This window comes from Mugil cephalus, chromosome 7 (genome assembly GCF_022458985.1).
Source record: "Mugil cephalus isolate CIBA_MC_2020 chromosome 7, CIBA_Mcephalus_1.1, whole genome shotgun sequence".
NCBI lineage: Eukaryota > Metazoa > Chordata > Actinopteri > Mugiliformes > Mugilidae > Mugil > Mugil cephalus.
The window spans coordinates 7,055,258-7,075,041 of NC_061776.1; the positions used below are offsets into that span (position 1 = coordinate 7,055,258).

The following is a 19,784-nucleotide window of genomic DNA, read 5'->3' on the forward strand; positions in this document are numbered from 1 at the left end:
TTTTCTTTTTTGCCTGTTTTGTAGAACGAGGTAACTTCCTTATCTTCCCAGTGACAGTGGAGAGTATTTCATTCTGTAGCTGCTTGTTCTCTGGAGGGTCGGAGGGGGACTGGAGCCTGTCCTAGCTCTCATTGGGCTAAAGAACCACGCAGACACAGGGAGAACATGCTAACTCCACACAGAAAGGCCCCCGTCAGATTTGAACCCAGAACCTTCTCAACAGTGGTGATTTAGGTTTGGAAATTCACAAAATGCACTCATGGCGTGAACACCAATACATAGCAATCAATATACAAAGTCAACACATATAATATACCACAGCCAAACAGCCCTGTGAGGTTATGTCACCCACACATTTATCGCCAGTTATGCATTACACAAATTGCATCATAATTCAAACAATATGTAAACTAGATCATCCCTGGTTAATCAAATTTTATGCTCAAACCAGTCCTTGTTGAATGGCCCAGTTCTTTTCTCTCTTTAGAAATAATTAAATTTTCCAGTCAGTGTGTTCCCAAACTGTTTATCTCCAACTTCTGCTCAGGGGGTAAACTCCTAAATCTCACACTAGCCAGGTGGTCAACTTGATTTATCACGCAAAATATGACTGAAATGTGAATTAGCTGCCGTCAGCCGCTAGTATATATAGTCAGTGATGATAGCCAAGCTAGCGAGACCTGTGCAGCCCCGCCCCTTGCTTTACAATGAGTTAAAATGCGGGTGAAATACAAAATACAACAAAAAATAAACATGGAAACAATAATACATCATTAAATTGATGGAGAGGCAGAGTTGGGTGTCGTCAGCATAGCAGTAAAGCTGATATTGTGTTTTCTGAGGATGTGGTCAAGGGGAAGTATGTAGATAATGAAGAGGGGGTGTCCCAGGACAGAGCCTTGGGGAATGCCAGATGTGACAGGGAAGGGTTGGGAGCAATGGGATGATCGTCTGAGATTTAAGATGTAATGAACAAACCAGCTTTTGAATTAAAAGGTTTGTGGTGTTGGATGTTGCAGCACCTTGAAGCAGAGATTGAATATAATTGTCATAATTATGTTTTCATTAGTGTATAACTGCTTGAAAGTTAAGTGGAAGTGTTCAGTTGTGGGGGTTTTTCGTTACCTTATAACGACTTCATCTACTGCAGTGGTTCCCAACCCAGGGCCCACTTTTATGTCTCAAAACTTTTTGCAGTCCACCTCCGACCCCATAAATACAGAAGCCATATAATGCGTTCTCTGATTCATAAATAATGTTGTCCTTCAGCAATGGAGAAATAGATTCTCATATATAACAATTTTACATCTAATATCAGATCCAAAGAAAATCCAAATATCAAAAGAAGACCATTAAGTCAATAGACTTACAAATAAACGCAAACTTGATATAAAGACGATGGAAATTCTGCTCAGGTCTAGCCAGCTGAAATTTCAGTTTAAGCACAAGCAATAATAATGTAGCCTATTTACATCATCACTTTATTCACAACTATTGTCACTTTGCTCTTTTGGCTGCCTGCTCTCTGTCCTATTTAAGTTATTTTTTTGGTCACTGTTTTATTTTTTCTTGACTCGCTGTTATAGCATTATTAGCATAAAGTGTTATCTTATCTTATCTTCAAAGAAAAGAAATCTTCCTTTTAAAAAACTGCAGTGGATCATATTAAGATGTCATGGAGTTGGTGTTTGACATGTTGCAGGACGCAACCAAAACCCAAATATCAAATGAAATGATTTGGCGGCCTGCTTGCAATACCTACCTACCAACCAAGGAGCCGTGGTCCATGGTTTGGGAATTATTACTGCAATTTCTCTAGAGCAGAACAAAAAAAACAAACACCAGCTCTAGAGAGGACTTGTCCGAGTTTAAAACATTACTTTTTATTCCAAAGAGAATAAAACTACCTTCAAAGAAACCACAGGATTTTAATAAATAAAACACAGAGAAGGGATTTTAAATGTTTCAGTTGATGAGGTTTCATCTGTTGCATTTTTCCAGTCAACACTTGTTTTTCTCTTTTGCCTCCCACATCATGTTTTACAAATGGACAAATACGACCTCGTCCAAATGCTAAAAATAAAACATTTTTCTGGACCCTCCTACACACATTTGGCCATGAAGCCAATATCATGCTTGAGTAAACAGTTTTCAAAATGTTTATGTCCATTTAATGAAGTAGATTTATGTAACAGACTCATTTTGAAAATAATTTCAAGCATACTTGATTTTTTTTTAAGTGTGTAGTGAGAGTTTGAAAGCTTTTCTTTTTGCCAGTCATCAGCGTCCTGATGTATTAACCAACACCAAATGGTTGAAAGTTTTATCCTGAGAGGATTTTTTCTTTTAACCTGTCCACAAACACACCACACATGCTCGCTCACCGTAAGATAAGTGACTCAGCCAGAACATAAAAGATGTTCCAAACACAACGGAGCCTCCTTCTCCTGACAGTAACAGATGAAAGGTGTTTTCTGGCATTGATTGTTTTTGCCCTATTTGAAAGGTTCTTGGCAGTAAAAACATGGAGAACTGTTTCCAAGTGTTCCAGCTGCCAACTCGGTATATACATTTCTCTTTTTGTCTTGACAGGAAAAAGTAAACCTTCTAGTTTCCCCCATATACACACACACACACACATACGTCCATGAGGTTTTAAAAAACTGAAACTATCTCTGTGCCTCTCCATTAGGTGTTCTCCCAGTCGATGTGAACACGGTGGACGCTGCAGTCAGTCCTGGACCGTCTTCCACTGCAACTGCTCTGACAGCGGCTACAGCGGAGCGACCTGCCACAGCTGTGAGTCACATTCATCAACAGAAGGAGCTTTTAGGTCCACGCAGATTAATGCAAAGTAATCAAAAATACTCCATTACAGAGGGTATGCACGTGACGTCACAGCAAGCCAAGTCTATGTGGTAACGGCCACTGATGGAAAAAAGTGAGAGTTGAACATGGAGATTAGCAGCATTAGCTTGAAAAATAGCGTCTAAATTGTAAAATTAATTGAAAAAAGGGGGGAAGAGCTGTTCGATTGACTGAACCAACAGATTTTAAAAGCAGTCAGAGTGATATTTTTTACAGATATCTCCCAAAGAAAAGAGAAGTAAATGGATCGCTGCATTAGAAGAAAAAACTGGAATCCAGACACAGAAACCTGGTGTTGTGGTTCACATTTAGTGTCAGGTAATATTACCTGTAATTGTATTTTTTGTCGAAGTCAGACTGTAAGTTACGTTCCGGAGGGATGTCAGATTTACTTCTCAGTAAAGCTCTTAGCATTAGCATCTTTTATTTAGCTACATTTATTGCAACTGAAATGAACTTAAACTACCTGAAACTGCAGCTAATCCACTTTTACTCTACTACAAAGTTATTGGAGCTGTGTTGTATAAAGTACCAAAAGCTCATACTTTAGTATCAGTATAGTATTTCCTGGTGTTGAGATCAGGTATAAATGTCAGGAGAACTGATTTCTGGCCACATGTCAATGTTCATGGACCATTTGTTGTTTGGTAGTTTATATGGATCATTGTCGAGTCCAATTGTTCTTAGTTTGATCTGATAATCCACAATTATCCCGGTCTCGCTGTATTTACTGCTACATTCCACCATGTTTTTGCCACTCAGGGGGCGTGGCCCCAGGCGAAAGTGATGTCAATACAGTACCTTCTATAGGTAAAATAGCTGAGCTCACATGTAAGCAAGTGGAGTTAAACGCAAAATGTTTTATCTTCAGGTGATAATATGCACATTATTATGACAATTTATTCCACTAATTAATAGACAATGATATACACCGATCAGGCATAACATTATGACCACTGACAGAAAGGAGAAGTAAATAACATTTAAACCCTCTTGTGACACTACAGTGTTCTGCATGGAAACTTTTGGACTTGTCATTCATTCATGTGGATGTTACTTAGACATGTAGGACCCACCTAGACCAGACCAGACACCTCCACCCCATAGCAATGACACTCCTTGATGAGAGCAGCCATAATGCATAAGGTGGTCATAATGTTATGCCTAATTGGTGTAAATCCTGCACACTGGACATCTTCATTGAATAAGTTTATCACATGTTTTTGACTGTTTATCCAATGAACTCTTTATACGTCAAACCAATAATTAAGAACACTTATTAGAATACGAGTTCTGTAACTCGTCATCAGGATTTCATTAAGGGGCGTCTGCAATGACCTGGGTAGTCCTCCAACCAATCAGAGCCACAAACATTTTCTCCCAGTACTGTACATATTTGTGGTGAATTCCGCAATCACACAAAATAAATGACCAGTTCTATTCAAATGAATTTATGGACACCGTTCTGTCTGTGCAGCCTTGGAGACTCACATAGTGAAAAGAAGCAGTAAATAAAACTATAATAATACAAGGGCTGTTCATAATATCATGTGCTACTTTCAGGTCCCTCATTCACGTAATGTTTTTAAAGCAGTAATGAAAAACTCGTCAAGCTGGCAGCTTCAACTTTAACGCCCAGATAACCCGTCATTGTGTTGGTGCCAGTCACTTCCCAGCCGCACTGTTCAGCAATTACAGCGCTGTGGGTCTTTTTTAACTCTTAGCACAAGAGCTGCAAACTGGGAGTTATCACAGGAAAAAGGCAGAAAGCTTTTTAAATAAACCGACTCTTTTAGGAGCTTCCTGCCTCTTCTGTGCTCGTCTTGTGAGTGATATGAGAGTTTAATGAGACTAAAGTGACAAATACTGAATGAACGGATAAAGCTATTAGAGGAGTCGGTTCTCTTGAGTTGTTTATGTTTTTCTGACACTGAGGGAACTTGATGAATAAAACAGTGGGAACTTACAGTGGAGGACAGGGAGACTTATGGAGACTGAGCAGAAGAGACACTGTATATAAATATGGACAACGTGTTGCATTAGCCAAATACTAGGGATACAGGTGGCACCATCTTGTCACGGTAGCTGCTATTTTTCTAAGCCTTTAGTCTAGATAACTAGCTAGCATAAGGCTAAAATCTTAAAAACATCAAAGAGAGACATTGACATTTACTTCACATAATAGGGAGAAATCAGTTGACATCCACTTCTTCCTTTTAATCTTCTGCTCTTATAAATTTCTCTGTTTTTGTTCACTGCAGAAACGATGGAGTTTCCTCCGTGTTTTCCTCCTTAGGCTGAGCCCTGTGGTATATTTTAACTTTTAATCCAACTTAATTCTCTGTTATTGCCACGTCTCTATGGGTGAATATTGGTTAGATGTAAATATGTCCAGCATAGAGGGATAGCTCAGACGGTCCATTCCCTCGTTGGCCTGACTCTCTCTTAATATACAGCTCTGTTTGGATCCATCCCGTCGTCCATCTTTGAACAGTCCATGGTTTCATTCCCATCAGTCCTCTACTGTGATCTCCAGTTTGATTAAACTTCAGTTTATGTGACGCCGCTGCAGAAATAAAACCCTCTGATTATTTTTCTCTTCTGATTTATCAAAGCTGATTCAGTACATGAAGCATCACCCGCACTCCTGTTCATCTCATTATTTTCCTCCCAGCTGCATACGAATCGTCCTGCGAGGCGTACAAACACAACGGAAACACGTCGGGACACTTTTATATCGACGTGGACAGCAGCGGGCCGATCAAACCACAGCTGGTCTACTGCAACATGACAGGTGACACACTTTTACTCCCCCTCTTCCTCCCTTATTTGTGGCGTATTTTCATAATTCCAAATGACTATGCTCCTTGTTTTATATTATTTGTACTGTAATTTATTATAGGATCATTCCATGAAAAGTGTTAAGTTACATTCAAAGAGGGAATAGGAGGCATAATAAAACTATTTAAATATAAAAATATTTTCAGTGTCAGAAGCCATTGATTCAAGTTCAATTTTGGTAGTTCTTTTGTTTTTTGTGTGTATTTTTTCCTATGTTTTTGCGATTGTTTCTTTTTCTAAAAAAAAAAAAAAAAAAAAAAAAAATCTGAGTAATTTATTCCTGTTTTTAGGAATATTTGGATCTGGAAAATAGGAAAAAATTACCCAGAAAAATAGGGAAAAAATACTCAGAAAAACAAACCAAAAAAATAAATGAATTACTCAGAAAAACTTAAATAATTAGCTCGAAAAACAATAAAACAAAAAATAAATTACTTAGGGATTTTTTATTTATTTATTTTTTTCAAGCGAATGCAGTATGTGTCCTTATGTTCCTGCACAAGTTTTATTTTATTTTTCTTCCTGCCACCATCACCTCAATGCTTCCTCTACGGGTTTATCATCAATATTGTCACATTTTATCGACCTCCTCTGAACTTCTCCTTCCTCTTCCAATTCAATATGGATGTCTGTGGGTGTTTGATCTAACAGTCATTGTCTGTGGCCCTCTTATTGTATAATTCAGCCATGTATTGTGATAAATATTGGATACCTTTACACCTAAAATATTAAAGTCTGTCCTGGTGAGATGTCTGCGTTGCAGATAAATTAATAAATAATATCAGTAAGAATCAGCACCGTGACAGAGTTTCTTCTCTTGCAAAAATAGCAACGTTGCAACAGAAAAAGTTTGGAGAAGTTACTCTTCAAATTTAAAACAAGACGTGGGTACAAATAACAGATCTTTCCATCCAGGGATGTTTCATTTGCACCCTCGTATTTCTATGTGTCTGCAGAAGAGCACACGTGGATGGTGATGCAGCACAACAACACGGAGCTGACCAGAGTCCGTCCATCTCCGGGGGCAAACCGGCACATGGTCCTCTTTGACTACTCCTCAGAAGATGAGCAGCTACTGGCCGCCATCAGCCAGTCGGAGCACTGCGAACAGGAACTGTCCTACCACTGCAGGAAGTCCCGTCTCCTCAACACTCCAGGTGAAGCTAACTATGCAATTGAACTTGGTTGAAATGTACCTGGTTTATACATTTACCTCCCAGTGTTTTTCCAGTTTAGATTTACTCAAACTGTAATGGTCCCAAATGCACGAATACAAGGAGGAAGGTTGGAGAAACAAAAGGGGTATTTAAAAGTTGGTAGGAATACAAAAATCAGGCAGTGAAACGAACCCAGGGAGCAGGCCAAGGTGGACTCCAAGCCATGAGAGAAAACAAAACATGAGTTAAATAAATAACAGACTGCTGAAAACACTGTGGCACAAAGCTACACAGAAAACCTGACAACTGAGTGGACAGAGAGCTGGAGGAGGAATATAATGTTTACCGTGCACCGAGGGACTGATTAGCTGGACGGAAACAGATTGTAGAACTGCTCCCAGTTCTACAATCTGTTTCCGTCCAGCATGTCCATGACAAAAACACAGAAACTACTGAATCATCTCGTTTTCATTTTGAACTTTTTCTGAATCGAGGTTATGTGACATTTATCATTCTGCACAAAAACAAAACGCACATCTTTCTCGCTTCGGTAGAGGATACAAAGCGATTGTTATATGCAACTTTTCTTCCCCTTTCGCCAGATGAATGGAAGGTAATTTGTTCTTCTCTTAGATGTTAGAATTAAGTCCAATTACTTTTGTTTTTAACGGTCTTAGTCGTCATTAACTGACACAAACGACTCGGCTGCAGTCTGTTAAATTACCGTGAACAATGTTGTTTGACATTGTTCAAATGTCATTTTGACATTTGTCATTAATTTGTTTTTGCCTGCAGGCAGCATAAGAACAACAGCAGCAGCAGCAGCAGGAAGGCACTGGATGAATAACAGCGGCTGATATTTTAATACACGTAAATAATGAGCTTCTGTCTGATAACTGACAGGAAAACAAGACAATGACTGTGTCCAAAATCGTTCACTCGCTCCTTAACTCCTACTCCCTATGTAGGGTTTCACTATATAGTGCGCAATAGTCTGTAAACAATGTGACATCTTTTAAGGGGCGGGGCTTAACTGGAGGCAAAACCTCTCAAACACAATAGCCTCTAAACGCCGGTTTCCATATTTCAACAGCTGGAATAGACGAGGAAAACGCATATTTTAGAGAAGTCTGATATTGCAAGAAGTGAGGGGAACCACTGTGGAGGTTAACATAGTAAATGCAACTTCTGCTCGGAGTTAGCTCACAGTTAGCATTAACATGTATGAGGAATCTTCCATATCATGGTTAACTTACATGTACCTAACAGAGAAACCTAGCATCTACATTATTACTATTTAGGAAATACAAATTGTATAGACGCCTATAAAAATATATTGAATGGACATTTACAAGATTTGCAGTGGAAGAATTTGAACAATGATTTTTATCCATACGAACACAGAGGAGCTGTCTTTATCAAGTGAAGCATCACCTACAACGGTATTACCAGAAGCAAGTGGAACTGCTGTGGAGGGTAACGTTGTGTTAGCTAGTGGTTAGCATTAGCATTAACATGTAACAAGAATTCCCTAAATAAGTTGTTGATAGTCTCACTCCAGTCCGTTCCTTTAATTACCAAAGCCAAACCAAAGTTGTTTACGACTGGCAGTGGCTGGTATGTGATAAAACTTCAAGTTAGTGTTTTTGACTGTGGCCCCCGAATGTACAGCAAGACAACATTTTTGCCGTGTTCGCCTCAAGCTTCCGTCTGTTAGGCCATCAACAGTTTTCGGACACTACACGTATTATTGTTTAACGCGCAGTTAGTGACGTTAGTGATGTTCATGAAATTAAAAAAAAAAAAATGTATGTTTCATATTTTCGCAACGAAACTTCAAAATGTGTCTCACTTACGATTATTAACGGTGGCGACGCTAGAGACGCAATGTGTGATGGAATATCCACCACTACAAGCCACTAAAAAATGGCTTTAAGCTGAAGTCTTGGACTGAAAGTCTTGTTGAAAAATGCCACACAGTGTGCCCATATCTCAAGAGAAGCAACGTCCATGTGTTAGTGTACATAATCATAATCAGATATGGTTTCATTACAGGGGCATGTGTCAACCGAAACACACCAGAAATACTGCACGCATTTAGAAAGTTCTACAACTAATCACGGCCGTGTTGTTGTAAACACCACAGAAACTCCCCTTCCACAAAATTATTGTGGGAGAAAGTTGGTCTGGAGTCAGTCCACTGGGACCTGATTATGTGCTGGCAAAGATCTACCGGGCCAATCAAATCCTTTAGACGAGCTTCATGGTCAAAGTTATCTTCTAAACTCGCTGTGAATGGAAGTTACAATAAAATAAACATTTATTTATTTGTCTGGATTAGGAGCTGATGTTTTCATAAAATTTATTTTATCCAAAAGAACATTTTCAGTTACAACTCACAACATCAGCATTGAATGTGCATTGTTTCCAAATGTCTGTTGACCTGTTAGGAGATAATTAAAAGCTAACACATGTCATAAAGAGGCCAGCGAGATTTAAGAGTCATTTAACCACATTATACTGTAACCTTGGTGTTTTGTATTTGTGTTTCTAGCACTGCAGAAAAAGGTAAATATGCATCTATGCATCTGCTCAACTGGCGTGAGAATTTTTTTTTCCCTGTCAACACACCTTGACAGGCCACAGAGTCTCAGGCTCAGCTCACAACACCATCCACATCAGCTACATCAGCTGATAACTCAGGTTATCTGCATTCAGGGCGTCTTATTTAAGCTGCTTTACGCTGCCTTTCTCGGGGGGGGGGGGGGGGTTTTGCTTGCCGAGCCACTTCACATCCCAGCTCCTCCTCTTATGCTGCGTCTGTCTAAATCAATGTCATTTCTGTGTCATTGATGCCTGTTCTGGGGCCGCTTTGCTGCTGCTCTCCCTGGAGCCATACCACCGAGGATAGGTCACTGCGAATGCAAATCTAATTTTCTTTGACTAAACTTGTCTTGTGTCCAAAGAAAATTAACGTCTGCAAACACAAAGAGTGGGAAGTTAACACGATCGAAACAACAGTTTTGTTAAATCCGTTTTGTGTGCATGTGTTTCAGAGGGCTCTCCGTTCAGCTGGTGGCTCGGGGGTCCTGGTCCGGGTCGCGTCCAGAACTACTGGGGGGGAGCTCAGCCGGGCAGCCAGCAATGCGCCTGTGGCCTCCAGGGAGACTGTGTGGATCTGCAACACTACTGCAACTGTGACGCCGACCGCATGGAGTGGTACGGACCTCCGTCAACACATACACTTCAGTATACTCCTCTGTAATGAAATGGCTCCTGTCATGATGACATTTCGCATGACTATATTTTAAAGGTAAGAGAAGTAAAATGTGTCGTGTTAAAGAGTCTCACCACACACCCATATTACTTTGTCTAAATAGTGATTTTTAGATCAGAAGTATTCAACGCCTTCAACCCCCTACCTATTATATGTGTTCTACATTAAACCCGGCCTCATTATTGTCAATATTAAGCTATTCAAATAATACACAGGTTCAAATATATATATTTTTCTTTCAATCGAAGCCTCATGTTTAAAGTTAAAACTGTTAATCTGTAAATAATTTTCTTTATCTGTCATTTTTATATATATATTTTTTAAAGAGTTTTAACTTTAAACAAACACTAACAGACTAAAATATGTTGGATTTTTGTTAATGTGTATTTAAAGAAATTTTAATTTTCTGGGCAAAATTGTATAAAAATATATATAATATAAAAAATGTCTAATTACCAAAGATTTTGAGATGCCCCTTTTCAGTACCTCCTCAGGACCTTTAATCTAAAACAAAGGTCCGTGCAGGCTCTGCGGGGGGAGGTCGCAAAATCTTTGGTTGATTAGACATTTTCATATATATATATATATATTTTTTTGTTTTGTGTTTAAATTACCCCCACAAATTTAAGTTTCTTTAAATACACATTAACATGTATTCATTATATTTTAGCAAAGGGATGAGATAGAACTTAATGTTAAAAGACTCCTGTCTTAGATCATGTCAGCATTATGTTGACTGCTGAGATATTTACACCCAGCTATGATCCATTTATACAGAAGCACTGATTCACCAGACAACGGGAATGGAGGAGAAAAAAACCCACTAAAACTACTTTACTATCAGCAGAACTTCACCTATTTAACTTTCATTCAAGGAGGAGTTTTTTCCACTGCTCACTACCCTCCATATAGCTGATAAATTAAATATTTACAGATGAATCGACGTTTGTTGCCGCCCTCGCTGCTTTCTAATCGAATGTCTGAAGGTTCTCACTCATCCATATCATATCCAAAAATAATCTGAAACAAAGCCAACTGGACTCGGACAGTTTCTTCAATATGTTTCATCCAAGTAGCTTTTTCAGTTTTAAAGGACTGGTGGAGACCTGCAGGTTTCAGTATCTTCTGTATGTATATAACAACCAATTCAGAAACGCACTGCTCAACAACAGGAGAAGCAGGACAAAAGAAAAAGGAAAAAAATATCAATATGACAATATATCGGGATAAATTAGCTCCCGATAAAATATAGAATTTGAAAATCTTAATACTGATTTTAAAAGAAAAACAAAAGTCATGCTTTGGTGAACGACTGCCACACCTCCACCACCACTTTTTCTGTACAAGTGCAATAAATTGGAAATGGATCATTTGGATTAATATTGGTTTTGTTCTCAAATTGCCCCATGAATTATCACCGTCATCTGATGTACATTTATACAATGTGTATTTTAAGGTGCATTTAAATTTTCTCGTAGAATATTGCAATAATGTATCGTATCGTGACTCAAGTATCGCGATACGTATCGTATCGTGAAGTTGTTGCCAATACGCACATCTACTTTGATGACAACAGTTTTAGCCATTTTTTTTTTCCATTTTAGCCAGAAAACACAGATGGTTTCCTTTACTCTACATTATTTCAAAGTGGTAAAGTATTCACAAATTCTTATAGTTTTCATAGAACACACACACACACACACACACACACATATATATATTCCTGCAATAAGAAGTAATAGGTGTCAGCCAAAAAGTAATTCCCTTTGAGATTAAAACACCAAACGGTGAAGGAAATAGCAGGAAGACTTGAACTGAGTTAACAAGCAGGAAACGTACACAACTCAACAGATTTTACCCCCGGTACACAAACAATGAATGAGTAGCTCGACCTGTAACTTTGTCCCCGTTGATTTGGTGTTCGCTAAACTGCCAAACAGCAGCAGAGGAAGAAGAAGAAATCAAAACAGTTTAACCTTTCCTCCTGCTGTAAACAATCCCACCACGCATCATTTCCTTCCATTATTTCTCAGTCCAAACTGTTTGTGCAACAACAACAACAACAACAACTCTATTTTTACCGGCTGGAGCTGCTCCTCCTCCTCAATATTTCATCAGACTCACAGACCTGCACGTACTTTTGTGCACAACTTTCCGCAGCAGGAAGGGATCGGGAGCAGATTATCCGAAGTGTATGAATGTTGTCGTAAATATCGTGGGTGTGCGTCTTGTCTTGGGCGTCGCTGCTCCAGAAGCTTCCAGGGACGGAGCATTGACTGGTTCGCATTTGGCTGTAAAAGAAGAGATTGCGCCTACGCGCTGCAGCGTTTGCATCATCGAGTCAAAGCATGTAACGTTATTACAAGAGTGACGTAACATCAGAAACGTACACGGCGATAAATCTGTGCGAACAAGTGGAGTTTACGGTCTGTCAGACTGCATTTGTTTACTCTCCTCATCCTTCTTTATCCTTCCTCGTACACTTTGTCTTATTTTTTTAACCGTCCAGGACTGAAGACTCGGGCCTGCTCACCCACAGTGAGAGTCTCCCCGTGAGGGCTTTGGTGCTGGGTGACATCCAGAGGCCGGGGTCAGAGGGCGCCTACAGGGTGGGGCCACTCCGTTGCCATGGAGACAGTAAGTCCCCTTAAATTCCCAAAGTGGTCCCCAAAATTAACTACTCATCAGCAGTGATGGGTAGGTTACTTCAAAAAATGTAATCCATTTCTTATTACTGTAATTTTTATTATTACTGTAATAAAGTAATTAGTGACACTACTACTACATTACGGCCTTTTAATTGTGAGGCATTACTTTTACCAAAATAACTGGAAATATGGATTTTGCATTCTCATTTCCACATCCAGTTGAAGGTGTCGTGGAATAATGACTAAGCTAGGCTAATGCTAACAGCAGTACAATATAATGGCTGCAGTTATGATTCATGGCGCAATACATAGAGATACTGTAAACTGATATGTATTCATATTGAAATCAGTATTGCTAGAAGCTGCTGCTGTATATTGTGACCTAACACCTAAAGAAAGCTGCACCATGCTACATATTTCCTTAAATTGCTACATGCTATCTCACGAGGTGCAGAGATCTTTTGGTTTCACACACAAATAGAACCTTGATGTTTAAACTATAATGTTCTTTGTATGCGTTTCTCTGACAAAACATAATGATCAGTTCAATATTTTGTAAAAATATTGTTGTTGTATCCTTGTTGTGTTTTAGATGTAATTTTACATTTATTGACAGGAAATTGACAACCAGCAACCAGTTTGCTCACAGTAAAGACAACAAAAACAAGGGGAAAGCATTTTATTCAGCAGTTAAAACCATTTCTTTATTGTCTGTTCATTTTACAATCTCTCATTTCATTAGCTTAAAAAGATCTTTTTTTAAATTCTTTTTTCAGAGAACTTCTGGAACGCCGCGTTCTTCGACAAGGAGACGTCCTACCTGCACTTCCCCACCTTCCACGCAGAGCTCAGCGCCGACATCTCCTTCCTGTTTAAAACCACGGCCTCGTCCGGCGTCTTCCTGGAAAACCTGGGCATCAAGGACTTCATCCGCATCGAACTGAGCTGTGAGTAGGAGCTGGATGATAAACGCTGAATCCACATCAGTGACAGGAATGAGTTCATTTACTGGTAGAACATTATTTCATTTCTGTCATTGGGTCTTCCTCATTTTCTCTGCTGCTTGTCACTTGCATTTTTTTTTTTTTTTAATTTTCTTCTGATGCTTGTTTATTTTCAATTCAATTCTGCATCATCTCTTGTTTTCTGATCTGTCTTCAGTTGATTGCATTTAACAGTCACATGACTTCTTTTGTGTCCTGTGGGTTGAGGGGAGGAGCCTCTGTGGATCATCCCATAGATCAGTTTGGGATCTAGTGGATTGTATTGGAGGCCAGGCCAACACCTTGTGCTGTTCTTCATGTTTTTTTGGGGTTTTTTTTTAGTCTTAGAGTGTTTTTGTGAGTGTGTCTGTGTCAAAGAGTGTCATTCCTATGGCGTGTCTGGTCTGGTCTGGTCTGGTCTGGTCTACATGTCTAAGTAACATCCACATGAATGAATGCCAGGTACAGTTTCCCAGCAGAACATTGAATTATCTCAAGATGGTTTAAATCTTTATTTACTTCTCCGGTCATAATGTTACGCTGATCAGTGAAAACTGGCACACAGCACTAAAATGTGAACATGATTAAAGTCATAAAGAGGAGAGCTCGTAGTTACTGCAGGCTTTTTTTTATTATTATTATTTTTTTACAGCCGTGTTATAAACTCTCTCACCATGACCTTCCATTAATTCCTTCCTTGTGTAATGTACACATGTGCAGGCACCACAGGTCTGACATTAATGACCACTAGGGTCTTATTTTAGTTTATGATGCCATGGAGCTGTGGCTGCTTACCAGCTTTTTTTTATTTATTTATTTTTTTTACAGCCAGCCATAGATCGTGCCACTTAAAATAAATACAGCCGTACTACCCAGCAACATGTCCCTGTGCCTATATATAATATAATATATATATTATAGGCCTGGTATGAGGCATGTGAAGTCCATATTGAACCAGAGTCATTTGTGGCTGATCGTTAGAAGTTCTCACTTTATCTTTGTACAACTTAAAGGAAGTTGTTTTAGAAATTATATTTAAAAGTGACACACAGAGAATCAGGGACACTAACCAGCAGTGTCTCAACTCCGGGGAAATTATTGTCAGTGTGATTGTTCCAAGTCTGAACACCGCTGCCTCAGATCGCTCTGTAACCTCGGTTGGAGCCGAGAACACTCTGGAAATGAAGTTACAGCCGGATGCTGGGATATTTCTTCATCTTGTTCTGCTGCACAGTAACACATCCCCACCTTCCACCAGCAGAACATGAAGGATGGTGGATTGTTTCGTCTGCACTCTCCTACTTCTTCTCCTGTCGGTGCAGACAGATCCGGGTCGACAAGCTGGAGGAATTAACAGTACGGTCTGGATCCCCCCAGTGAAACTTTGATGCTTTATTGGCACTTTATCAAGCGTATCTTCATTCATCGAGTTGTATTGAAGTAAAATAATAATAATAAAAACATTTAAGTGATATTTAAACCAAGAAGGGAAAGATAATGCTGAGTAACAATGATCACCGTAAATGTATTTTTGTCATTTATTTACACTGCCCTTATGATTAAAGCATAAATGCCTTTAAAAATATTTAAAAATACACAATTCTGGGAATATTGCACCAAATAAAAATGCTGAATATTCATTAAAAACTGTTGGTTATATGTGGCTGACTATTTTTGCAGATTATCATAGATATATTTTTCAAATTAAAACTCCAAGTCATTAAAATTATTAAAACTGAATAAAATACAGTCAAAACACAGATGCGTATTTGAGCTGTTAGTAGCTGGTATGTGCTATTTTTTAGATGGTTTAATTAAATTGCAGGTGCTTAAGCCAAGTTTTGCGTGGATCCTCCTCCCACTGGGAGATCATCAGTCAAGCCACCTGTTCAGTTCCCTCTCAGCCCATACGTTCAGAAACACACCATGACAAATAAGCAACAACACTGTACATCAATACTGTAAAAACAGTGAATTATTCTCCACTTTTCTGGATAATATCTACATATAATATTTTACTGTTTATATTTTGTTTACATAAACTTTGTGTAAAATACGTACATGTAGACCAACAACCTTAAAGTAACACATTGATCATCAAAAAAAAAAAAAAAAGACATCACTATATATCATAAAGTCTTACAGAATGTACCAATACTCCTCGTTATTTTTTCATCTCTCTGCATTGGAAGAAAACGAGGCTGAAGCACAGTTTGTTGGCAGCTCGTTGGTGGAGGAGCGATCGTTTCAAGGGAACAGTCTCTCTCTCGCAAACAGAACGAGCTCAGGCAGTGACGACCAGCTGAAAGCAATGACAGACCTTGAAAATGAAGAGGAGGATCTGGCACACCAGATGTTTGTGTTTCGATTGCAGTGTAAAACTGATTTTGATGTGTTTTGTGAAAGATTTGTTGACGAGGGCTACAAGGTGGATGCCTGTTTTGAGGACCCTGATGGCTGAGATGATTTTGAGTGTCGTAAAAACATATTGATTTATTTATCATCTGTTGATTTTAGTGGTAAAATCAGATTTGTTTTTCATTACTGGCAATAATTGTAAACATAAAAGTAACTGTATGCATTGTATATATTTGAATATAATTATATGTATATATTATGCATACATATAATTATAGATATGACAAAGTGTAGATATGACATTTAAATATAACAAATAAATAAAATACATTTACGGTAATCATCGTTACTCTGTATTGAATATAAAGTTGCAAACAACCAGAATGGTGTGACCCACTGAACGCCACGGTCTCATCCACTTCTTATCTTTCCCTTCCCATTGCCACTTAAATGTCACTTAAATGTTTTTTTTTTATTATTATTATTTTATTTAAATACAACTCAATAAATAAAGATACGCTTGATGAACTTCCTCAACTGCGGAAAGTCACAGAGGAGTCACAGGACGCCAACGCCTCCTACATTAAATACAGGCGTTTGGTGCTGAGGTGCTGTCCGTGGTGCTGAAGCAGGACTGAGGCGCTGACCTTGGTCCTGCATCATGATGCTGCAGCTTTTTTTGTTGTTGGTGTTGTTTGTTTTGTGCGTCTCTGAAACTAATCTGTGTGGCCCTTCAAGAATAACAAATAATAATAATAATTTAGATCTACCCTCGGTAGGTTGGTTGGTCACATGATCCACATAGAAGTACTGTCACTGGTCACTGCCCTAATGTGTCCTCTAGCTAGTGAGTAACTAATAAGACGTCTGAATGATTTAAGAAAAACTGATGACCTGGTGAGTAGGTGTTGCAGTGGTATTCGTTTGTCAGTCATCTAGCTAGAATATACCATGCACAATGTGAAATGAGCATCCTTCCTGTGTGTGTTGTCTCATACATCTGTTAATAAGGCCACTCTCTCACCTTTTGTCGTGGGCAAAATGCACTGGAGAGATGTATCATTTTAGTGCGAAGTAAGTCAGTGTTTTCCTGTTTCCAGAGCTAATGAGGCTTAGTCCAAAATTTTGTGAATATGCATCCACATTGCATAGATTTGGTGACATAACATGGACTATTACAGTATAAAGATAATAATATAATAAATAATAACTAGGAGAATTTGAATTGTGATTTTCTCAACCTCTCATTAAACATATCAGTACTTATTAATAACACACATACGCACACACTATACACAAGTTAAATATAATATGCATCAACATATAACTTATAATTAACCTTGCTGCCTTGTGCAAAGTGGAGAGTCAAACTGAATAAAGTGCATTATTTATATGCAATTTAATTATTTGTTTTACTTTTGGAATAACAGGGCAGATTATGAATCAGCACAATGGGGCAAATTCATGGCTATACAGTGTAATTCTTCTAGCTCATCAATGATATTTCATTCTGCAGAGATGTGAGGAGGAGGTTGAAAGAAAAACAAAAGGAGCTGCGTGAGGCTCTGAAAGGCAAAGACTACTTTTGCTTTGCACTGCTCTCTAACAAAGATATGGGGTATGATGTTGGTATATATGGTATGTTGTGATGCCATTGAGTTGCTACCTTGTTACCTTTCTACATCTGCCCTTTGCCTTTCCTTTTCATATTTATGTGATGATGTGTGATTTCTTGACATGACAATGTTTGGCTGAGGAATTTGATATAGATATATATATATCATTCCACAGAAACTGAGGCTGATATCCTTCAGCCACAGACTGTTCTCCTGTGTTAAAAAGAAAAAAAAAATGAATCAAACTATTTTAACTTGCCTGAATTTTAGCAATTTATTATTCACTTACTTTTTTAAAAAAGTATAAAACTGGCACTGAACGACACTCGAGTCTCATTACATTGACACTTGTGGACAGATGGAGTCAGATGGAGATGAAATGAATCTTTGATCCCAGAGGTGCACTTCACAGATACGCAACACTGGCTCGACTATCTGAATGTGTGATCGGTTCCTTTTGCAACCCTACAATTTTGCACATTTCTGCATAAAAAATGAAAGAAAACAAACAGATTTTCAAACAAGTCCTGAAAGTAGACAAATGACTCCAAGAGACAAGTGATTTCAAATTCACTGCAAATATGAGGAACCTGTGTGCACACAGTGAGTTATTATCCCCTAAACTGTCACCTTCATTGTGCACATTTTGGACTCCTGCCTTCCCATATAGCTCAAGTTCTGTCAGTCTTTTTCAAGTTCAGAATTCAAATTCATTAATGCTGGATTAAGATCTTGTGTCACAGAGCAGCTGTTTTAAAACCGTTCCTTTGGTTTTATATTGAACTTGAGAACAGTCGCAGGTTTTCTTTTCTTCTCCGTCAGGTTTTCCTCCAGCCTGTATTGTGCTGCAGTTGCTCTATTTTCCACCGACATTGGCGCCACAGTCTGCTGCACAGCAACACCCACCTCTGGTTGTTTATATGTACACAACAAGCAGTGATTCACAATTAATGTTCTGATATGAAAAATGTAATGACACAGGAGGAAAAAAGCAACACAGTTTACAGTGAAGCAGGTTCTTGGATTTATCCAAGCTAGCGTTTTATAAATCAGAATCGTGGTTTCAGATGACTCTGATGTCATGATACTTAGTAGCCAAATAAGTATTTCTTTTAATTTATCATCAGTAAATCCTAAATAAACTCATAACCTCTGCTTGTGCGAGTTTCTGTTTGTCTTTTGTTTGTTTTTTTGGCTCAACAATCCGCAGTGATGATTATTATAACCTAGATACAGACCATTGTCTAGTTCTTCCATCTAATCAGCACGTAGACCCAGTTTGTTTTTCCTTTTGTCATTATCTGAATTAGAACTGCTCCCAGTCTGCGTAGTTGGAGGCTCTCTTGGCCTCAGTGTTTGTTGTTTTGCTGTGAGAGAGTAATTAAACTTCATTCCAGGGAGCCCTGCCTCCCCGCTGCTGGCCCGCCGGTCTTGTTAGAAGCTCCCATTTCTATTCCCATTCATGGCACTGGCAGGTCTCAGTCAAACTGTGGAAGGACTGATTCCACCTGTGCTTGGTGATTTTTAGTTTGTGGAGACTGTTTGCAAGTAAAGTACTTCAGTTGTAAGTTATCAGCCAGATTTACAAAAGTAAAATTACTCATTGTGAAGTAACATTGTACGTATCAGTACTTTGCTGATACCTGCTGGTTTATTACTGCTACATGGATATGTTTTGCATTTTACTTTAACTGGTTAAGGTTGAGCTATTTTTTAACTACTTTAAGTACTGTTGCTAATCTAAACTACAGCAGTTCATCATGTTGCCTTACATTCTGTGAGAACCGCACATCTGTAAAAAGTTCACATCAAGCAAAAATGTTTTCTACCTAATTGCATTAGCTGTTGCATGGGGGATTTATCGCTTGCTGCACTCAAACAAAAAGTTCAACCCATCGGATATAGGAACAGTTGCACCGAAGAAAGTTAATCCTTATTAATTAATTTGGATTACCGTAACTAACATTGTTTTGCGCTGTTGACAGCACAAAGTGCGGCTGAACACTGGGGAGTTGTGCTTTTGTCTGGAAGACATT

General features: G+C 38.6%; 1 protein-coding gene across 2 annotated transcripts in view; it reads left to right on the forward strand.

Moving 5' to 3' along the window:
- The window catches only part of LOC125011377 (contactin-associated protein-like 4), a 114,952-nt gene that overhangs the window by 73,357 nt on the left and 21,811 nt on the right, over positions 1-19,784 (forward strand). For both annotated transcript variants that reach the window (XM_047590569.1, XM_047590570.1), the window contains exons 11-16: positions 2,693-2,799; positions 5,543-5,662; positions 6,666-6,866; positions 9,923-10,085; positions 12,653-12,780; positions 13,568-13,738. In XM_047590569.1, the coding sequence (XP_047446525.1) occupies positions 2,693-2,799; positions 5,543-5,662; positions 6,666-6,866; positions 9,923-10,085; positions 12,653-12,780; positions 13,568-13,738 (890 nt within the window). The remainder of the gene's footprint in view (positions 1-2,692; positions 2,800-5,542; positions 5,663-6,665; positions 6,867-9,922; positions 10,086-12,652; positions 12,781-13,567; positions 13,739-19,784) is intronic.